Source organism: Neophocaena asiaeorientalis, unplaced genomic scaffold (assembly GCF_003031525.2).
Source record: "Neophocaena asiaeorientalis asiaeorientalis breed wild unplaced genomic scaffold, Neophocaena_asiaeorientalis_V1.1 scaffold591, whole genome shotgun sequence".
In the NCBI taxonomy this organism is placed as follows: Eukaryota; Metazoa; Chordata; class Mammalia; order Artiodactyla; family Phocoenidae; genus Neophocaena; species Neophocaena asiaeorientalis.
This window is the reverse complement of record NW_020173494.1, coordinates 1151163-1170514: the sequence shown is the minus strand read 5'-3', so window position 1 is coordinate 1170514 and position 19352 is coordinate 1151163. Positions and strand designations below refer to the sequence as shown.

The 19352-nt window shown below is 54.0% G+C and overlaps 1 protein-coding gene across 8 annotated transcripts in view; it reads right to left on the bottom strand.

Annotated features, from left to right (window-relative positions):
* Positions 1-19352, bottom strand: part of TLE3 (TLE family member 3, transcriptional corepressor) — a 47877-nt gene that overhangs the window by 15014 nt on the left and 13511 nt on the right. For 6 of the 8 annotated variants that reach the window (XM_024747504.1, XM_024747506.1, XM_024747505.1 and 3 more), the window contains exons 5-8: positions 12060-12122; positions 10417-10491; positions 2575-2779; positions 758-774 (exon numbers count right to left, since the gene is read on the bottom strand). In XM_024747504.1, coding sequence (XP_024603272.1) covers positions 758-774; positions 2575-2779; positions 10417-10491; positions 12060-12122 — 360 coding nt within the window. The remainder of the gene's footprint in view (positions 1-757; positions 775-2574; positions 2780-10416; positions 10492-12059; positions 12123-19352) is intronic. The other 2 variants (XM_024747508.1, XM_024747509.1) reach the window with 1 other exon arrangement.

Below are 19352 nucleotides of genomic sequence, written 5' to 3'. Positions count from 1 at the left end.
CCCAAGGAAGCTGCTGTCTAGATGGTTAGTTAACTGCCTGACCTTCCAAGTCCCACTTAACACGAGGTAATAACCAAAGCCATCCTAACAGATTAGATGGCCCCAGATACAAGGACGGCGATGAGGAATAAAATAGCTGTGTTAATCGCTGGAGGATTTTTTTTATCCAGACTCCACTGTGCTTATTCAGAAGGCTTATTCACTTGAAACAGAACCTCTGAGCCTCAGTGTCATCAGAAAGATTTACAACAAATCTCAGAGCTGACAGACACGCAGGCAGCCTGCCCTTAACTCTCGCTTGCTAGCACTTTCTCAAACCGAGTTAAAGCCCAGAACAGGGAGAAACCTCAGGTGTCGGGAGGAAATGAGGAGGATATAGGATCATACAGGGGTCAGCCAATATGGGGGGCAGGGAGGCACTCGGCCCCAAACGAGGGGGGGGACACCAGGGTCCCGAGCTCTGGGTTCAGCCCTGTGACTCCACAACCCCCCCGTGGAGGGCCCAGGGCTGGCTGGCTGGCTGACCTCTCCAGTAATCACCTCTCATACAAAAGGCGGTTGGTTAAAGCTCACTTAGCCCAGCTCTTCATTTAACAAATGATGGCCCTGAAGCCTGGAGAGATGAAGGCTTCCCCAAGTGCAAGTCACTCAACAGGGGACAACACCCTCCTCCTAGGAGCCCACACAGGGTTAGGGCTGACCCTCCCCCAGCACCCAAACACCCGCCCCCCACAGGTTCCAGAGTACTGGCACTTACCGTGCTGGATTCTCTCTCTTTGGGGACAGAAGGCCAGGACAGGAGGAGGGTCAGGTCCCCCAAGACAAAGAAACAAAAAAGAAAGCAAGGTCAGTATCGTCCGGTTGGCTTTTATGCTTTGCTAGTTCACGGGTTTTAAAACGGGCAGCGGCCTGGCTCTCTGAGTCACCGCGGGTCAGCCAAGGTAGGGCCATTAGGTGACGTCTCTCAGTTTGGAAATTAACCGCCCCAATTCCAATGCTTCACTCAGCCACCAGGCCCCAGTGGGGCAGCAGGGGGGGATCTGTGGCCTAGCTCTCCCTGACATGTGGAGAAGGGCACCAAGATTACTGGTCAGCAGTTTTTAAAGCCATAAACTTGGGAAGGACCGTGCTATGCAGAATAGCCATAGGATCTGGGAGTTGAGAACATTATTGTTATTTATTTTTTTTTTTTCAAGGAATTATCGGAGTGGTATTTTGGTGGTGGTGGTGGTGGTGTTGTTTTGCAGTATGCGGGCCTCTCACTGTTGTGGCCTCTCCCGTTGCGGAGCACAGGCTCTGGACGCGCAGGCTCAGCGGCCATGGCTCACGGGCCCAGCCGCTCCGCGGCATGTGGGATCCTCCCGGACCAGGGCAGGAACCCGTGTCCCCTGCATCGGCAGGCGGACTCTCAACCACTGCGCCACCAGGGAAGCCCGGTGTTGTTTTTTAATTAATACTCTTCTCTGTTTCTTTACCAAGATGCCCCAGGAAGCTGAGGCCTCTGATTATTTGCCCAGCCAGGCACTAGCTCCCTGATCCTCCTGTCTGTTGTGGGGAGGCCCTCTTCCTCTGCCAGGAGGACCATCCTATTGCAGAGGCAAAAAAACTTAGTCTCTGGTTCCCACGACTTGCTACCGCCGCCCCATGGCCCCGGCCCAGGCAGGATGGTAACACTCCAAGCCCCCTGTGCCCAGGGCCGGCTCATAACGCATTGGCCATGTGCCCCAGTAAGTATCTAAGGGCAAATCAAACCAGCATGTGGTGCACTTTAAACAGGATAGTATGTGTCGATTAGATCTCAATAAAGCTATAAAAATAGTATCTAAGAGCAGACCACACAAGGTGGCAATCTCTGCAAAGGGTCTGCTAGGAAGCCAGGCCCTCTCCTTTCCCGATCAAACTAGGCCCCCTCCCAAGGCCCTTCTCGGCGCAGCTTCAGGGGTCTTTGCAGGACAGGCTGGGTTAAGGGTAGAGGACGTTCTCATTCCCAGTCTTCCCAATCATCTCCCTACAGCAGTGTCACCACCACTTCTACTTAAAGACAGTCTCCCTAATGAGTCTTTACTTGAGCGCCAACTGGGTATCTTTTTCAAAGAACGTGGTCTCTGTCCTCAGGGGACTAACGATCCTGGTGAGGATAAAACACTTCCCAGGGTAGGAAACAGAAGAACGGTAACAAAGGGCTCCGTCTTGGGACCCCCAACTCTTGAACTCTTATGGGAATTTGAAAAGAGACCCTCAGCTTGGCCAGGAGGGCATCCTGCAGGGGTGGGACTGGAGCTGGCCCTTGGAGGGTGGACAGGGTGTGGCTAGGAAGATGGGAAGGTATTCCAGAAAGAAAGGACAAGATGTCTTCCAGGGCAAAGAAGAGCAGGTACACATCAGGGATTGGGGGGTGGCCTGGGGGATGGGGCTCCGGTTTCCGTGTACCAGGAACTTAATAGATGGCTCCAAGCCTTTTGCTAACTCCTGGTCCTAGAGTGACAGCATTTGCTGTGTCTGTTCACAGAGGGGCCTCCAAAACCTCTGCCTCCAGCCCTGCACTCTGCCCTCCATCCCCGCCCCGGGCCGCACCTCTGTGGTCCAGTTCATGGTGGTTCTTCTCGTCCTTCACCGACAGGTGGGCCTGGCTGCCCAGGGCACCAAGCGCCAGCAGCCCTGAGCTGCTCCCCGTCACCGGGGGGATCCCTGGAGGCTGGAGGCCTGACGGGTGGGGTGGCAGCTGCACCGGGGGGCCGTGCGTGGCGTGGGAGAGGTGCTGCGCCTGGAGCTGCTGTTGCTGCAATGAAGTTGGTGGTGAGTGCGGCTGAGCGGGGAGGGCCGGGTAGGCCTGGGCCGGCCCTCTTGCTTCTCCAGGAACTGCCAGGGGAACACGTCCCCCAAACCTCTGCCCCCAGCTCAGGCCACACATGCTGTCATGCTGGAGGAAGTCTGGTAATGGACCGCAATTGAGACACAAGATTTATGATGGCAAACGCTCCATCTCCTCTCCAACCCCAGTCTCAGGACAGAACTCCTCAATGCATGTTTCCAAGCCCAAGATAAATACAGCATGCGTTAAAAAGCCAGCCGTCGGGGCTCCCTCTCCGTTGAGGGCGATCCACTTTTAAGCTCCCAGCGGCCACAGTTTCGCTCATGCTTTACATGCCTGCAAACGTCAGCAGCCAGCGCTTCCCACCCTGAGCCCGTACCCTGGGGAAGACTCCCTAATTCTGAGGAACTCCACGCCTGTCTTACAAAGCGGGGGCAGGACACAGCAGAGGAGTCCCGGGATCAAGAGGCGTTTGGGGCCAGTGGAATGAGAGCCGACGTCACCGGACATCAGAGTGGAGAACAGGGTAACAGGAGGAGTGGGGGCTTTGGAATCAAGACAGACCAGGATTCAAATCCTGGCACTTCCTAGCTGGGTGACCTCAGGCAGGTTACTCACTAAGTGATCTCATAACAATAGCTAAACGTTTCCCAGAGGCCTTTCCAAGGCTCCCTCCCCTTCCAAAGTCTAGTCGTGCATTAAGTCACTTATCATCAATAGCAAGGGTAACAATCCCTAATTAAGGATTCTGCTCAGCACCAGCCTCAGAGTCTTCTTTTCCCCCTTCCCCTTGTGCTCCCCCAGCAGCCAAGACAAAGCGCCCTTTATCATTCCCAAGATTGCGTCAAGAACCACGGGCACTGTGGCGCACGCTACGCCACGGCTGAATATCCCATAGGGACTGAAATATTTCTTAGGAATGGCCGGGCCTTTGGGTACACATACACCTTTCTTCTCAACGAGCACAACAGGAGGGAACAGAAATTTACTGAATGCCTCAATCAGTGCCTGGGCCCTTTCCAAATATTTTCTCTGACCCTTCCAACTACCTGGCAGAAGGGCTCTGCCCATTTTACAGATGGCAAACTGGCACTTAGGGGCTGGAGTAGGCAGCCAGTCACTAGCCAAGTCTCACCACTAGTGTGGTATCTGGACTCAGACCTGTCAACCACCGACGTCAGCCAAAGAATGTTCCTCAAGAGACCCTCCTCCTCAAAGCAAGAAGAGTTGGTGGGGGTGACAAAGAGCTAAGACGTGACGAGCTCGCCTGTCAGTGTGAACCGTGGCTCTCAGGCCACTGACGAACAGACAACAAAACACAATGCAGGCCCACAGCTCTGGACAGACGTGAGGCTCCAAGAGGCAATGAGTGTGTGTGAGGTCAGGGATTAAGAGCCCCACTCTTCCCCAACTAAGCCGCCAACCGCCAACCTGGTGCACCCCCAGTCACACCACACTCCTGGCCCCAGAGAGTTCATTTCTCAGTTTGGGGAGAAAGGCTGGGACCCACGGCCATTGCTCCAGACCTAGGACATCTCTTGGTGGGCAGTTCACAGAAGCTGCCGGTGGGCAGTGGTCCAGGTTGCAGCCTGACCCCAGATCTGCCTCGAGACGCCAGAGCAGAAACGAAGCCGAAGGGACCCCTGGAAGCCCTCCCCATCATCCGGGTCAGAACAGGTTCCTCCTTTCTGAGAGTTATGACAGCTCAGACTCTGGAGCCAGACAGACTAAGGAAGATGTCCCGCTCCATCTTTTATCAGTTGTAAGACCTCAGACAACAGTGGACCTCTCTCAGTTTCCACATCTGCAAAGTGGGGATCAGAATGCAGCCCGTCTCTTCAGGTTGTACAAGGATCACGTGTGTTACTACATGTGAAGGCAAAGTAGGTGTTCAACAAACATTAGCAAAAACTATGAGTGGACCACAAATAGAACTGCATCTTTCATTTCTGATCTTGGCAACTCGTGGGCTCCAGGAAGAAAGCACCTTGTTTTATCCATCCCAGCACCTCGGGTGGGGCCTGGCATGTTTGCCCAATACACATCTGCTGGGTGAATAAATGAAAATATTGGAAAAGGGTTTACACAGAGAGGCTGGGAAGTAAGTCAGCAGGGTGGCTCTGTCCACAAGCCATCCACCTGCCCAGATCCAAGCCTCCTCTTGGTTGGGAAGAGGGTCATCAGTGGCGCAACCTGCTTCCCAAAACATGAACCAGTGAACCAGCATCAGAAACTTGGAACAAAGGCTGTAGTTGCAGTGGCTGTTTGGAAGACAGTGGCTTTCAAAGCTGCTGAGCTTCCCAGACGGACAAGTTGGTTTTCAGCCGTGGCCCGTCAAGCAGGAGTGTCTCTTCTTTGCAACAGAGGAAAGGTAGCTTCCATGTACTTCTCATCTCCAAATACAAGAGCACCCCCTGCACAGCCAGAAACTCCCCTGAGATCTGTTCTGGGTGGCTGGAAGGCATAGTCGGGAGTGGCCCATCAGGCTCTAGGAAGCAGGGACAGAGAGCCGACCTCCTCCCAGGCTCCTCCCCTGGGGCGAGGACAGATGCCAGGGCTTGTCGGGCCAAGGGTCTGCTAACAACAGTCCTGGTTGTGATTAAGAGTGAGATCAAAGTCTTGGCCGCGGCGGAGCAGGGGGAGCCGGCTGGCAGTGATCCACCTGTCTCTCCGTCCCCGTGTCGCAGGCAGGGTACAGCCATCCTCAGGCTACATTTCTATCCCTGTGACGTATCTGTGACTTCAGAGGGTGATGTGCAGAAACACAGTGACATCCGAGTGGGAGGGTGACAGCGTTTTCAACTGGGGACAAATGGGATCAAGTCCACCGTCCGAGGAGGGAACTGGGCTCACCACTCTGCAGCAGCCTGTCCCTGGCTTCCACCATTCCCTCCAAGACCAGGATTTCTCCGTCCACCACAGGAAAGGAAGTCAACAACCCACCCCACAACTCCAAAAGAGGGGTAAGGCGTCTGGAAGCAAGCCCCATTGTGAGCACACCCTCCTCCCACCTTTAACATTTCATGCTGAACAGCAAAACATGGCAAAAAACATGTCCCATGGGGCAGATGTGTGTCCCTGTCCTCACGTGTGCCAAATGCCCAGTTCCCGGGCTCCGGAGGTATGGCCACTCACGTGGGCGGCTGTCAGGGAGGCCCGCACTGGCCGAGTCTGTGTCACTGGATTACACACAATCACGCTTCATGCCCCTGCAACCTGATTTAATGCTTCGCTTCTCAGGTTCACGATTTGGGTTAAACCTAGTGAAGCTGTCTAAGCATTTCCAGGGCTGAGACCCACCAAGGACACCCAGACAGAGTCCTAACTGCATAAGATGCAGACGCCCTGCCCTCCCAGGAGAGGGAGGGCAGCCCCGGCCTCTACTTCCTGCCCACGGAGGTGGCCCCCCAGCTCCGGGCTGAATTGTGCCTTCATGCTCTGTTATAGTTTGGAGAGCTCACAACAACCCCGTTATCCCCATTTCAGAGACGGGAACAGGCTCAGGGGGAGGCGAAGGAACTCTGCTAAGCCAAAGTAACCAGAGCCAGGACGCAAACCCAGCATGACTTCTCTCTAGCACGGCCCCCTGGCTGAGAGAAACAGATGCGTTCATTCTAAGGCAGCACACTCGCTGCACCATCCTTCTCCCAGTCAACTGAACCCAGCTCGTCAGCATCCTGGAGGGAATGCGAGAACCTCAGGACTGGCTTCAAAATACCCAGTGTAGTTTGTAACAAGCTAAAACCTCCCCCTTCCTCACCCCGCTCACCCAATTAAAAAAAAAAAATAAGTAAGCACCAACAAGGACCCACTACTGTACAGCACAGGGAACTCTGCTCAATATTCTGTAATAACCTAAGTGGGAAAAGAATTTGAAAGAGAATGGATACGTGTATATGTACAACTGAATCACTTTGCTGTATGCCCGAAATTAACACAACATTGTTAATCAACTATACTCCAATATAAATTAAAAAATGAAAAAAAAAAAAGCAATCAAGCCAACACTTGTATCTTCCACTCATAATTTCCAAGGGAATGCAGGCCAAATTGTCAGTGGGGCCAGTGAGGTACATGCCCCTCCACCTGCCAGGTTCAGTGACCTTGGACTTAGCACGGAGCAAACTAAAACACGAGTTCTGAAGATGGTGGGTAACTTCGGCTCACAGGGTCTTTAATCTGCTTGGGGGGGCCTTGTGCAAGCTGCTGACCAAGGGACAATATTTCACCCCTCACGCTCAGGAATCTTTTGACCCTCCAACGATCCCCCAATAACTTGGATCCAAGAAAAAAGGGTGTGTAACAGGTCTGCAGTAACTGGGTCCTGGCAGGCCCTGGCGAACAGACACACACCTTCAGGCCTGCCTTCCCCAGACGGTCACTTGAGTTCCCAGTGGCCCTGTGTGTGGTGGGCGGACTGGGCCAGCAAGACTGAACTTCCGTCAGCCCCTCTGTCCTCTGTCCCCTCTCCCCTCACACCAAGCTGACGCTGGATTCTGGCCTCTCTCACCTGGACGGGAGGCCCTGGAAATAGTCTAATTCATGTGATAAACACACACCACTAGCTGCAGGTATGCCCACGCCAGATGTGTCTACCTGACCTCTCATCTCTCTCTGAAATGAGCCAAGAGGTGAACCCAGAATCCTTCCACCCCACGCCCAGGAGAGCCCCAGATGACTGACTGAAAAGGGCACGTCAAAGGAAACTTGCCCAGCCCTTTTCCATCTTTTCACAAATGGGGAAAACAGGCCAGAGGAATGAAGTGACTTGCCCAAAGCCCCCGCTAACTCCCAGACCAGGGGGCTGGGCTACTCCTCCCCCAAGAGGGGCAAATCGGACAGTACCATGTGGGTAGCCACAAGGCTTCTGGGTCCTTCCCTTCACCGCCCTTTCCTGCTGGGGCAGGACTCCTGCCCTTTGGCCATCAGCCCTCCCGGCCCCCTGCCACCCTCCTCCCATCGCTCTCCCGAGTCAGCCCGGCCGCAAGCCCGCTGTCCCTCTCCTTCCTCCTTCACAGGATGCCCCGGCTCAGCGAGCCATCCTCAGCCGTCCGTAATTCCTGCCTTGTGAGGCTCTGTCAGGCGCAGTGATTAGATGGCTGCCTTCTTAATGACAGGGAGACGGCCGCATTCACTCAGAGCCGGAGAAGCAATTACCTCCAAAATGGGGGTCACGGGCCCCACTCGTTGGCTTTAATTGAATTCCAATATCTGCCTCTAGCTGCCTTGGCCTAACGTGTAGCTTCCTAAATACTGCTTGAAGGAAGTGGAGCTAATCCAAGCAGCGCTTCTTCCCCCAATTCCACTCTTCTCTTAGAACTTAAAAAAAAATTTTTTTTCATAAGAGGATTTTAATTCCAAAGGTTGGGGGGGAGACAGTGGGGGAGAAGGGACTCCACTGCGGCCACGGAGGGATGGGAAGGCTGGGCCTGGAAAGCGGATAGGGAAGAGGATCTGAGAGAGGAGAAGTATCAGAGAACGCACTTCCCACCCCGAGCCCTCATCTGCCACTCTCAGCAAAGCCTCCACGCTGTGAACTGGCCACTGAGGAGGACACAGGCGCCACACCGGGGCTGGACTGGACGGGAGGTAGGGGGGGGAAGAGCCCTAAGCCGAAAGCCAGCCCAGGGCCTCTGGCCTGGCGTTGCTCCTGGACCGTGTGTGACCATCTGCGAATCACTCCCGTCTCTGTAAAGGAAGGGCATCGGCTGGATCAGTGGTTCTCTACCACGGGCCATTTCATGCACTGCCCCTGCCCCCTGCCGGGACATCGGGCAATGTCTGGAGACGTTTTGGGGTGTCACAACTGTGTGTGGGAGGGTGCCACTGGCATCCAGTGGGTGGAGGCCAGGGCTGCTGCCGAACACCCTACTGTACATCCTCATAAAGTATGTGGCCTCAAAGTTCACGAGTCTTGAGGCTGAAGAACCCTGGGCTAATAACATGGTTTCCAAGGAGACTTCAGACTTTACCATATTATGATTTCCCCGCTGGGGGCTCTGCCTCCCAAGCTCACTGGCTAAAAGCAGTGACCAGTCACTCCCGTTACCCTTTCTGGCCTCCTCTCTGCTCCTCACCGCTCAACACTGTCAGGATTCAGACGAGGCTAATGCTCCCGCCCTGGCCACCCTCCAGCAGCTCTGAGCAGCTGCCAGGGGACTCAGACCAGAAGGACAGAACCCAGTAACCATCACGGGGTCCCAATACTGTGTTGGAGGATCAGTACCCAGCAGCATCACTCTGTCACTCCAAAAGCCCACCCTCCTGGCGTTCCTGGCCCAAAGAAATGAGCTGGTCCACCCCTTCCTGTAACAGACGCAGAAACTAAGGCCCGAGGAAGAGATGGGGCTGCCTGAGGTCACCTGGGGAAGAGGCTTAACTAGAACACAGGTCTCCAGGTTTCTGCCCCAGAATGAAGAGCCCAGAGTCATCATTCATCCCACCAAGCAGAACATTCTAGGCCTTCAGTTCCACCTTGAAATAATGACCGTACTTAGGAACCAGAGGAGGAATGAGGACCAATCAGAGGGCTAGAGGGACCTCAGCCAACCAGTCCACTGCTTCCCAAGCCTGACTACCCTTCCGAATGATCTAGAAAACTTCAAAACACAGATTTCCGGGTCCACCCCAAACCTATGGAAAAGAACTCTGGGGTGAGTGCCCTAGAATGTATTGCTCAGAAGCTCCGTTGGGGACCTGGTCTCAGCCATCTGTGGATGGGAAGCAGTTATCTCACCCACCCTGTTCATTTTAGGGACCAAAGGTGGACGGGTACACCCTGAGGCTAAGAGCCTTGCCCAAAGTCCCCTTAAAAAACCTGTTTCTCCTCAGATGTTTGTCTTAAATATCCTTCAGCAGCCTCATACCAGAGCAGCAAGCAGGAGGAAGATGCTGTGTGAACCCCACAAGTGCACTAAAGATGTAAGCCAGGTAGGAGCACTAAAGGGGAGAGATCGGGCTTCCTCCTTTCACTGAGGGGCCAGACCAGAAGTGGGCCTCACGAAGCACTCTGCATTATCTTTTCCTGTTCCCGGGTGAGACGGGACTTCTAGAACATCAGGGAGACCTAGCCAGGGGCCCTGGCTGGACCTGACATCCTGTGCCCAGGATGAAGACTCCGCCAGGCAGCTCAGCGCATGGGACAGCAAAGGCCCAGCCCCAAATGCCACAGCACGTTTCACATCACAGTACAGCAGAGACAGTTCTGATCCCAGGTGGCCGAAGAAGGGTAGACCTTTGCCAGTGAGGGGACAGGCCCCTGGGGAGGTGGGAGAAACCAGGTTGGCCTCCAAGGTGATCCCAGAGTCCACCCCCTGCTCAATGTTGGAGATACCAATAGCCGGGAAAGGATGGGGCTGAAGAATTTCGAGGTGGATGGGGTCGTGTCGGGCACCGCTTTAACTCGGGGAGTGAGAGGCAACCGGGGAGCCACAGGGGGAGATCTCTAGGCGGGTCCAAGCCCACGAGATGCTGGCAGAGGCCGGAGCCCTGGGGCTGCCATTCTTTGAGGCCAGCTAAGGTCAGGGTCCATCTCTGGTTACGGTAAGTGAGAGGAATAAAAGGGCTATACACACGGTGAGAGGCAGACTGGGGAGTCCACGTACCCCGATGATGGCGTTCAGCTCCGTCATGGTGACCTGCTTGGCTCGCTCCACCGCCTGCGCCACCTGCTGCTGGTGCTGGAGGGAGCGGGTGTGGGTTAGAGGCGGCCGCCTTCCCCGACCGACCACGGAGGCACGGGGGTAGGGGACAGGTGGTGACACAGGAGGCAGACGAGGTCCACTGACCAAAGCAGGACACAGGGAGGACGGGGGACCCTTTAAACCCTTCTCAACGCGTGCCTATCACTTCTGTGATCCACACTTCCCGGAGTTTCAAGTTAAAATATAAAAGAGCCCAAAGAGGGGCTATGTGTCGGACCGTCTCCCTCCGCCACGCAGACAAAAAAAACTTCCTTCCAGGCATAAATTCCCAAACGAACACCCAGGCTGGGTATTAGAAGATGCTACTGAGTGACTATTCATTTCCTAAATGTGGCGACAACAGTGCAGTCCCGTAGGAGGGTGTCCTATCAGGAGAGGCAGCTGGAGCAGTGAGTGCTGCGAGCTGTCAGGATGTTTGCAACTCACACCCAGAGGGTTCGGAGGAGAAGGAGGCGCGTCTGCAGACACCCTGTGTCTATCGCAACACTAAACGACGACAACAACAACACGGCACAACGCTACAAGCTGGGAATTGGGTGATAATGTGTCGATGGAGGTTCCTCAATTACTCTGGTGTGGGATGTTGATGGCGGGGAAGGCTAGGGGACGTCTCTGTACCTTGCACTCAGTTTTGCTGCGAACCTCAAACTATAAAGAATAGAGTCTATTTAAAAAAAAAATTTTTTTTTTTTTTTTTTTAGTGCATTCATTCCCTTCAGCCTTGAGGTGAAACCTGCTTCATAGGCAGCTGTCTCCCCTAATGGGTTGCAAGCTCCTAGGACATCACTATATCCTGTTTTTACATGCATTCAATCATGTATGGGTCACTACTGCAACTCAAGAGACCCAGGAATCCCGGAGGGAGCGAGGGTGGTCTAAGCCGCTGACGGGGGCCTGGAGGGCAGGCCTGCCCCAGGCTGGAGTGAGCTCTGCTGGATGGAAAGGGGCCCCTCTCGGGCAGCCCACCCATCTGCCCTGCACCACGGGGCCTCCTTGGAGATGCTTTTCTCCTACTGCCCACTGGTCCAGCCCTGCCTCAGGCGGGAGTCTCTTGCAAGAGTGTGCTTAGAAGACGATGTGACTGACTTGGTCATGCCTCTGATGAGGACACTCTGTCCTGGGGGCCGGGGTCCCCTTTGGGTAGCAGTTCTCCTTGCAGGGTCTGGCCCTCGGTGCTAACTGGCCAGGCTTCCTTGCTCTTAGATGTCTCCAGGTGTGGAAGCTGGGGCACGCGGAAGCAGAGGCTGGGAATGCTGGTTGGGATGGGGTAGGGCCGGCGGTGGGGGGAGGCACAGCGGTACCCACTGCCCACTGTCAGCCCCTCCACAGGCCAGGACCCTCCTCTCGGGGCTCAGGCAAGGGCAGAGAACAGGTTCCACTGAAGGAACAAGTGGCCCCTCTGATGTGCCAGAGGAGCTTCTGTAAAGCCCCAGGCTGTCAACTTCAGTCCACGTGAACGGACAGGGGCTGGGGCTCCGGTGAGACCTAGGCAGCCACTGGGCTGCTCTGCGAGAAACGGAGGGCACAGTAAGAGAAGGGCTTACCTCTTGTGACAGGAAAGGCATGATCTGTGCTAAAATCGTGTTCAGTCTCTTCGCAATCTCTGTCTGCAAAGGAAAAGAGACTGCGTGAGGCTCAGGCCAATAAATCAAGTCGCCAAAATGTCAGATGGTGGAAGGACAAGCTCCCCCGCAAACCGCAGACCCCCGACGGGCTCCATCCTTCCACCCTCGGTGGGCCTCCTGCCAGGAGGCCTCGCTAAATCCACAGCGTGAAGCAATCTCTTCCAACTCCCTCCAACCGGGCTGCCTACATTTCAGGGAGCTCCAATTTCCTATCAGAGGTGGTCTCTGTGTTTGGTTCAGAGTATCCAGTTCGCCTCCTCTGGATGGAAGCCCTAATCAAAACAACGCAAAACTAAACAAGAACAACCTCCGCACCGCCCACTGCGGTGAAACCCATCACAAACAAGAGTGAAACGCAGTGTGGTGAGAAGGAATTGCTACGCCGTGTGGCCCCAAGGGCAACAGCAAGCCAGGCTCTCAGGCTCCCAGACAAATCAGGAGGTGATGGAAGACGCCCGGCTGCATGTGCCAGAGTGTTCCCTGGGGCCAGCCTCACACCCGGCGATATGTGTCTTAAAGGGTCTCCCTCGCCCTCCACTTTCCACTGCTGCCTGTCTCCCACCAGACCGATCCCTCACCCTTATATGTGCTGCCCAGCCTGAAAGCCCACCGTTGACGCTTCCTTTTGGGGGGCATAAAGCACTGCCTTCTCTAACATGATGCCCGGGATGTAACTGGTTGGATCCCTAGCCCTTCATCTAAGTTGACCACAGAAACAATTCTCTGTCCCACCGCTAACCCTCCAGAAAAGATCACATTCAGAAAAACATCAACTGATTTTGCCACCCGTGTTCCATGTGAAACCATCTCAGATGAAGAATGGTTTAGAAAAAAAAGAAAAAAACAGTGGGGCTAAATGGTTAACTGAATCCAGACAGGAAGGCCGAGGACCAGACAGACAAGTCTCAGAATTGCTTCTCTTTTCTCCTTCTGAATCCCAAGGCCACCAGGACTGAGGTCCCAGAGCTGGCTTCAAGGCTCTCATCAGCACATAGCCATCTTTCAGAGACAAAACCATGACAACAGCCTTTAAAAATCTGTGATCATCTGCATGTCAAATGACTCTGGATGAGAAATCCTCGTGCACTTAAAATAAAAGCAATGTTGTCTGAAGGCTTACGAACAGACCCTGGCCCCCAGGAGAATTCCTGGGGCCAGCACCCCCTCCTCCCCCCAGCCCCCAGCCACTCATGAGTGATGAGGATGCCCCTGGCTTGTGAAGAGACAGGCCATGGACCAGGAATCTGATGGGCTTTTGTGGTCCAACGTCCTGGGGCTGCTGGCGGCGGTGCAGGCTCCAACTCAGACCGCCTGTCCAGGGCATCAGGGGCTCCTGGGTGGGGATCAGAGATCACCGCTCTCTCCTGGAACACTCTAGATTCTCAGGAATAGGGCCAGTCTTGCCCACTGTGGGCACCGGGGGTAAAACAAGTCTTTGGTGTGAAAGACTGTCCCCCGTATCCTAGACCAGCTGAGTGCCAATAACGGTCCCCACATTTCTAAACTTGCAGGGTGGAGAGGGTATATCTTCCTCGCTAAGCCCCATGGGACTCACAGCCACATTTGCACATTCAGGGTATACTCTGTATAACGGTTTGTTATACAAACTGGGTTTGTCAGCAACAATGCTATTGACAATTGGGGCCAGATAATTCTTTGTTGCATGGGGCTGTTCTGGGCATTGTAGTGTTTTTAGCAGCATCCCTGGCCTCCGCCCACTGGATGCCCGTCATTCACACTGTAAGGAACCTGGGACGATTACTAATTATTGTATAAATTATTAATCCAGGTAAGTGGAAAGAGTTCTACTCCAAAACAAGGTCCTTTCTCACTTATGTTCATTCTTCTTCCCCCAAATTGACTGACAGTGGGCAAGAGGGATAAAATATAAGAGTCAGGGTTGTACACGTCGGGCATTCTAGAAACAATCAAATCAGTCCAAACCCGTAAGAGCAACATAATCACTCAACTGTCACGTGTTTATGTGCCAAATAAGAACAGAAAGTTTTATTTAAAACAAAAAGCAAAGAGAAATAAACAAAATAAACCATCCTCACTGCTAGGGAGCTCATGGGTCCAAGGCTTCTCACCTCAAATGACTGGCATAGCAGAGCCCGGTACATAGTAGGTGCTCAGTAAATGTTGAGCCAAAAGAATCTCGCTGGCCTCCCCGCATTTATTTTTCGAGACTTCAGATTGCAGTGGCCCCTGGCCGGGGATCTGGGCCTGCCCCACTGTGGGGGGCATCTGGGGGAGGGGCAGTGGCGGACGGGGCGCTGACCTACAACCAGGAGCACAAGTCCTTCCTTCATCGACAGGGTGAGGCAGTGGTCAAGCCGGACCAGCCACAAGCCGCCTGCTGGGCTCTGCCTGCCCGCTACAGCCAGGGAGGCAGGCGCAGGCTCGGAACCGTCCCCATCACTCTGGCCTGCTCAGCAACTACAGCTCTCACCGTTTTTGGGGGTGGGTGGTTATAAAGGAGTCCCAGCTGTTGCTTACTCCCTCTAGCAAACAGGTCAAGTGTCAAGATCTTGGGAGGTAAAGGAACAAAATGAAAAGTAGCTGACCTTCCCTCTCCCCGCATCTTTTAGCAAATGTGCGGCCACAGGCTGCCCCCAGGTGGGATCTTTCCCCTGCACGGCCTGGTCCAGAGCCCAGCATCCTCTGGTTATGAGGAAAAATCTGCCGGGATTTCACGTAGCTCTGCCTGGTTCAAGACCGGTTCAAGCCTGGCATCCAGGCTACTAGGTGACCACGGCTGGGTCGCTCAGGAGCCCTGTGGGGGGCTCAGACCAAGTCCCCTCTCATCTCACCTTTCCACCCACAGGGAGCAGTTCTTGCCTCCCAACCCCACACATCAACCAAGGACGAGCAGAACAGATATGCAATATTCCGGAGGCCTGGGCTATCAGCCTTCAGGCTCTCTCCTGGGGCCCAGACTTAATGAAAAGCGGCCTCCCCGAGTGACAGGAAGGACTCTGGCCTGCCACGAGTTAGGACTGTACAGTGTTGGGGGAGGGCAGAGGAAAGGGGGTGGTGTCACACTTGGTCCCTGTCCTCGTGTCTGGGTTTTTTTTTTTCTGGGAGGAAGCGGGGGCGGAGAAAGCATGCGATCCCATCCTTCCCAGCTGGGACCGTCCCCTGCCGGGGAGCAGCTCTCCCCTCCTGGTCTCCCCACCACGTGCGAGCAGGAATCGAGCCTCGGTCTCCTCTACATAGACCATCCGACCCTGAGAACGGGCTCAGCGCACGCTGGTGCGTCAAAGAACGAACAGGAAAACTGTTCCCTAAACGATTTTTCTTCTCATGTTTATTTTTTTGAGGGTGGTGACGGCAGGAGTGGAAGCTCCCGCAAATAGAAAGTTGACCGGACAGAACCACTCTTAACAACAACGATAATAATAATGGCTAACATCCGCCGACCCAGCTGCTCCAAGCATTTTGCGTGTGTGAGCTCACAAGAACCCTACAGGGAAGGCACTCCTTATAAATCTCCAGTTTTCAGATGGGGAAACTGACACTTGGCAATTAAGCAACGTCACTAACCGACTTCCTACCAAGAAGCCAAATTTTGACATTTTGAGGGAGCTCAGAGAAGTATTTTTCAAAGAAAAACTACTGTCAGGGTTAATAATTGACAGCATTTCCGATTAGGGCAGCTGTTAAAACAGCATTTGATCCAACTCAAACAAGCTCTAAACATCACTTCCAAGAAAGGAAAGAAAAAAAGAATCAAGACGTGTGACTCTAACAATCGGGACAGGTCACAAATCACAAATCGGAACTAGATCCTACGTTGGAAAGCTCCGTTTGGCCTTCGGGGCACCCTGTTATCAATAAGGCAGCTGGGGCTCACGGGGTGGACCTTCATCCTTCCTCCATCCTGGTCCCAAAAGGCCACTGCCTTTGAGTCAGAGCCGCGGAGGAGAACCTGGGAGGCGGCGGGTGCCAGGCTGCGGGAGGACGGCTTCCTTTGGAAAAAGGTGTTTGGGGAGCCTGGTGCTGCCTTTGAAAGTTTCTTTTCAAGTGTGGTTCAAAGAAGGCAGCTTTGCTGGTGGAAAAACATCGTTCCTCAGAAGGAACTAAGCTGCTCGACGGAGACAGAGCGGCCGCTCAGAGAGAGAAGCATGCACAGAGATCCTGCGAAATCCAGAATCTGTGCTCTCAACGAGGCGCAGGAGGTACACCTGCCCTGTGTCCCCGTCCAGACTGTTAGGCAATAAATGACGGAACACAAGATGCGGGGGTGGGTGGGGGTGGGGGTGGGCGAGTGTAGTTTCCCAAAGAGCAGTCTGCTCCACGCGCCTTAGTGACTCCCATTCACGCGATCATCTCATCCGAGCAGAACCTCTAACCATCCTGGGGTAAACGGAGGGCGCCAGAGCTCTCTCAAAGTACACTGCTCCAGCCACGCCCTTGCATTCACATTTGCTGCTGTTCCCATCCGCTGGGCGACCCACGACACTGAATGGAGGGAGACGGAATCTGCCCTTGGTCCACACCCCGAGCAACCGGCAGCACCCGGCCAGGCTACGGCTTTTTTTTTTTTTTTTTTTTTTTTTAATTTAACTGCCTGCTCAAGTCACAGCCGACAGCCACTTCCAGAAGACCGTCTCTCCAGTATTTGAACTGCCAGGTCGTCTGGACCGATCAGCTCTTGAAAATGCACACTTCATTCTAACCTCAGCCCAATAAAAACAAGGAGAGGGAGGAACCTGGCCGCTTTAAAGAGCACGTTCTGACCCCGGAGCCACACAGAAATGACCTGGCGTTGCCTCCCAGCTCGGCCTCCAATCTAGCTGCATGGCTTTGGGCAAATCCCTTCCCTCCTCTGGGCTTCAAATTCTGTTGTCTGCAAAACAGAGGGATGGACTGAATAAATTATAAGATCCAGGAGCCATCTTTCAGAGTCTGAGAACGCTAAACATTCCTGAGCTGCTCTGTGACACACCGATTCCTCCAGAAAGCTCAGTAAAACATAGCAGAACGTGAGTTCAAAGGATGAGCAGCGAAGAGGCAAGCCGACTCGAGACACGGATGGATGCCGGGTAGCGGGCTAGGCTGGGGCTGGCTGGGCTTGGTCCCCAGGACCAGTCTTCACGGCACAAACCGTTCGAATGTGTCCATCAGCCATACTGCACACAACAGTGACAGAGCAGACAAGAGCAGTGATGTCCTATCTGTAAGTGCCAAGCACCTCCTGTCCGGGTTCTTGCCGTGATTCACAAGGAGCTGAAGACAGTCAGGCAAGGGCTCTTCAAGGTGTCTCACTTAGTGGGAAGTAACAGCAATTAGGCAGCCAGAGGGCCGCTCCTAGGTTCCCGGTTTCACTTCTAAAACAAGAACTTCTTCACGGGACAACCAGCGTCGTGGGAAGAACAGAGTGCTGTGATTCTGGAGCCCCGTTTGTGGACGTGTGCGAGAAAAATGAGCTGACGAAAAGATACCTATGTGAGACGTGAGTTACACCCCAAGTCACGTGAAAATGATGCTCCCCTGCCCCCGCGCCCCCAGCTCTGCGTCTGACAGGCCATGTGACCTCTGGACTAGTGACTCCTCTTGAAGCATGTGTGTCTGGGGTGGACACCTGGTCTGCTCTGGGGTTCTTGAATTTGGATGGGGTTTTACCTGGCTCTCTGACTCAAGTCCTGGGGTGTTCCAAGTGAGTCTCTCTGTCTTGAATTAACATCACAGGGGCACAGGGAGAGGCTGGGGGCCATGCAGAAGCAGGAAGCTGTGGCAGCCAGGTGCCACAGTCACCCCACAATCAAATACTGGGAGATTCCAGAACAATGCATCTGAGCAATTTTGCCTTAAAGTATCCCACTGCATCTCCTAGGCAATTCTAAACTGATAGGCCCTCAATTATTGGACTACGAGATGAAATTCCTTGCCAAGCAGTTTCTCCTCAGACCAAGCTCAGAGAGCTCGGAAACAAAGCAAGTGGATGTCTTATCACCAGAGAGAAGGAAGTCCAGGGACAGGGAGGTGTGAGGCCTCCAGCAAAAGCCAGTGCCGGGTTCCCAGGCCCTGCTCCATCCCCGCCAGGCACTGGCTCTAGGGGAGAGCAGCTCCACGATGTCTTTAAGAAGCGGGGAGTAAATGACCCACTTAGCAGCCCTGGAGATAATGACCCCTGCTCCTGCAGGGCTGGGGAGGTTTACATCACAGATCACTCAATGATAGGTGAGCCTCCTTAAAGGCCCTTTTAGCATTGACATATTGATCAAATTATATATAACTACAACGCCATTAAATATTTATGCTTCTGAGGAAGCCTGCTGAATTCTTTATGCAGGGAGGGCTCCGAACAAAAAAAGGCCCAGCCCTGGTGTGACCCTGAGGATCTGTCTCCCGGAGGAAGGAAGGGGACGCTGGCTGGGGCCAGCCTGTGACACTGGTCCCCGTGCCCTTCACACGGAGTAAAGATGGCAGAGAGGATTTAACACACTTGCCTTTACCCAGCAAGGACAGACGAAAAGCAAGGGAGTCTGGGGGCCCCGAGTTGTGACATGACCTTCCCACGTGCTCCCCTGAAAGGAATATCGCCTTCCTTTTCTGTGCCCACCAGAAATCTTGGACATATTCTGCCAAGAGTCTAGGGAGTAAGGGAATTGGGAATGGTGACGCTGAGTGAGGAAGCGAGGGAGTGGTGTGGGTGGGAGAACAGAGGAAGCATCTAGGGCACTGACCCTGGAAAGAGTTGGCAACGCAAAGTCTGGAGACCTGCATTTCCGCCCCAGGTGTGTCTTGCACTGGGACCTCAGCTTCCGTTGCATGAAGGAGGCAGACTTGGGTCCAAGTTAATAATCAGAGCTCTCAAAAACAAATTAGGTGCTGTGTGCAAGTGAGTACCCCGTCCTGGGGAGCATTCAATGGCAACCCTACAGGGACACGGGCGGGCGTGGATACCACTCCATGGGAGGGACTTGGAAAGGTGACAGCCAAGTCCCTCCCTGGCTCTAAGACTCGAGACTTTCATTTCTCAGACTCTCAGTTTCCATCCACCGGGCTTCCTGTTAACAAGATCCAATAATCTTTAAATATTTGTTCACTTTAATTTCTTGGCTCCCAAACACATTAAACTCTGCTTGCCTCCCACCCCCACTCCAGGGAATGGCCCTCAAAGAGCCTGCTTGTGTAGATGGAACAGGGAAAGCCTTTTCAGATTACAGCTTCTCCCAACACTGCCCATTCATCCCAGGCGCAGCA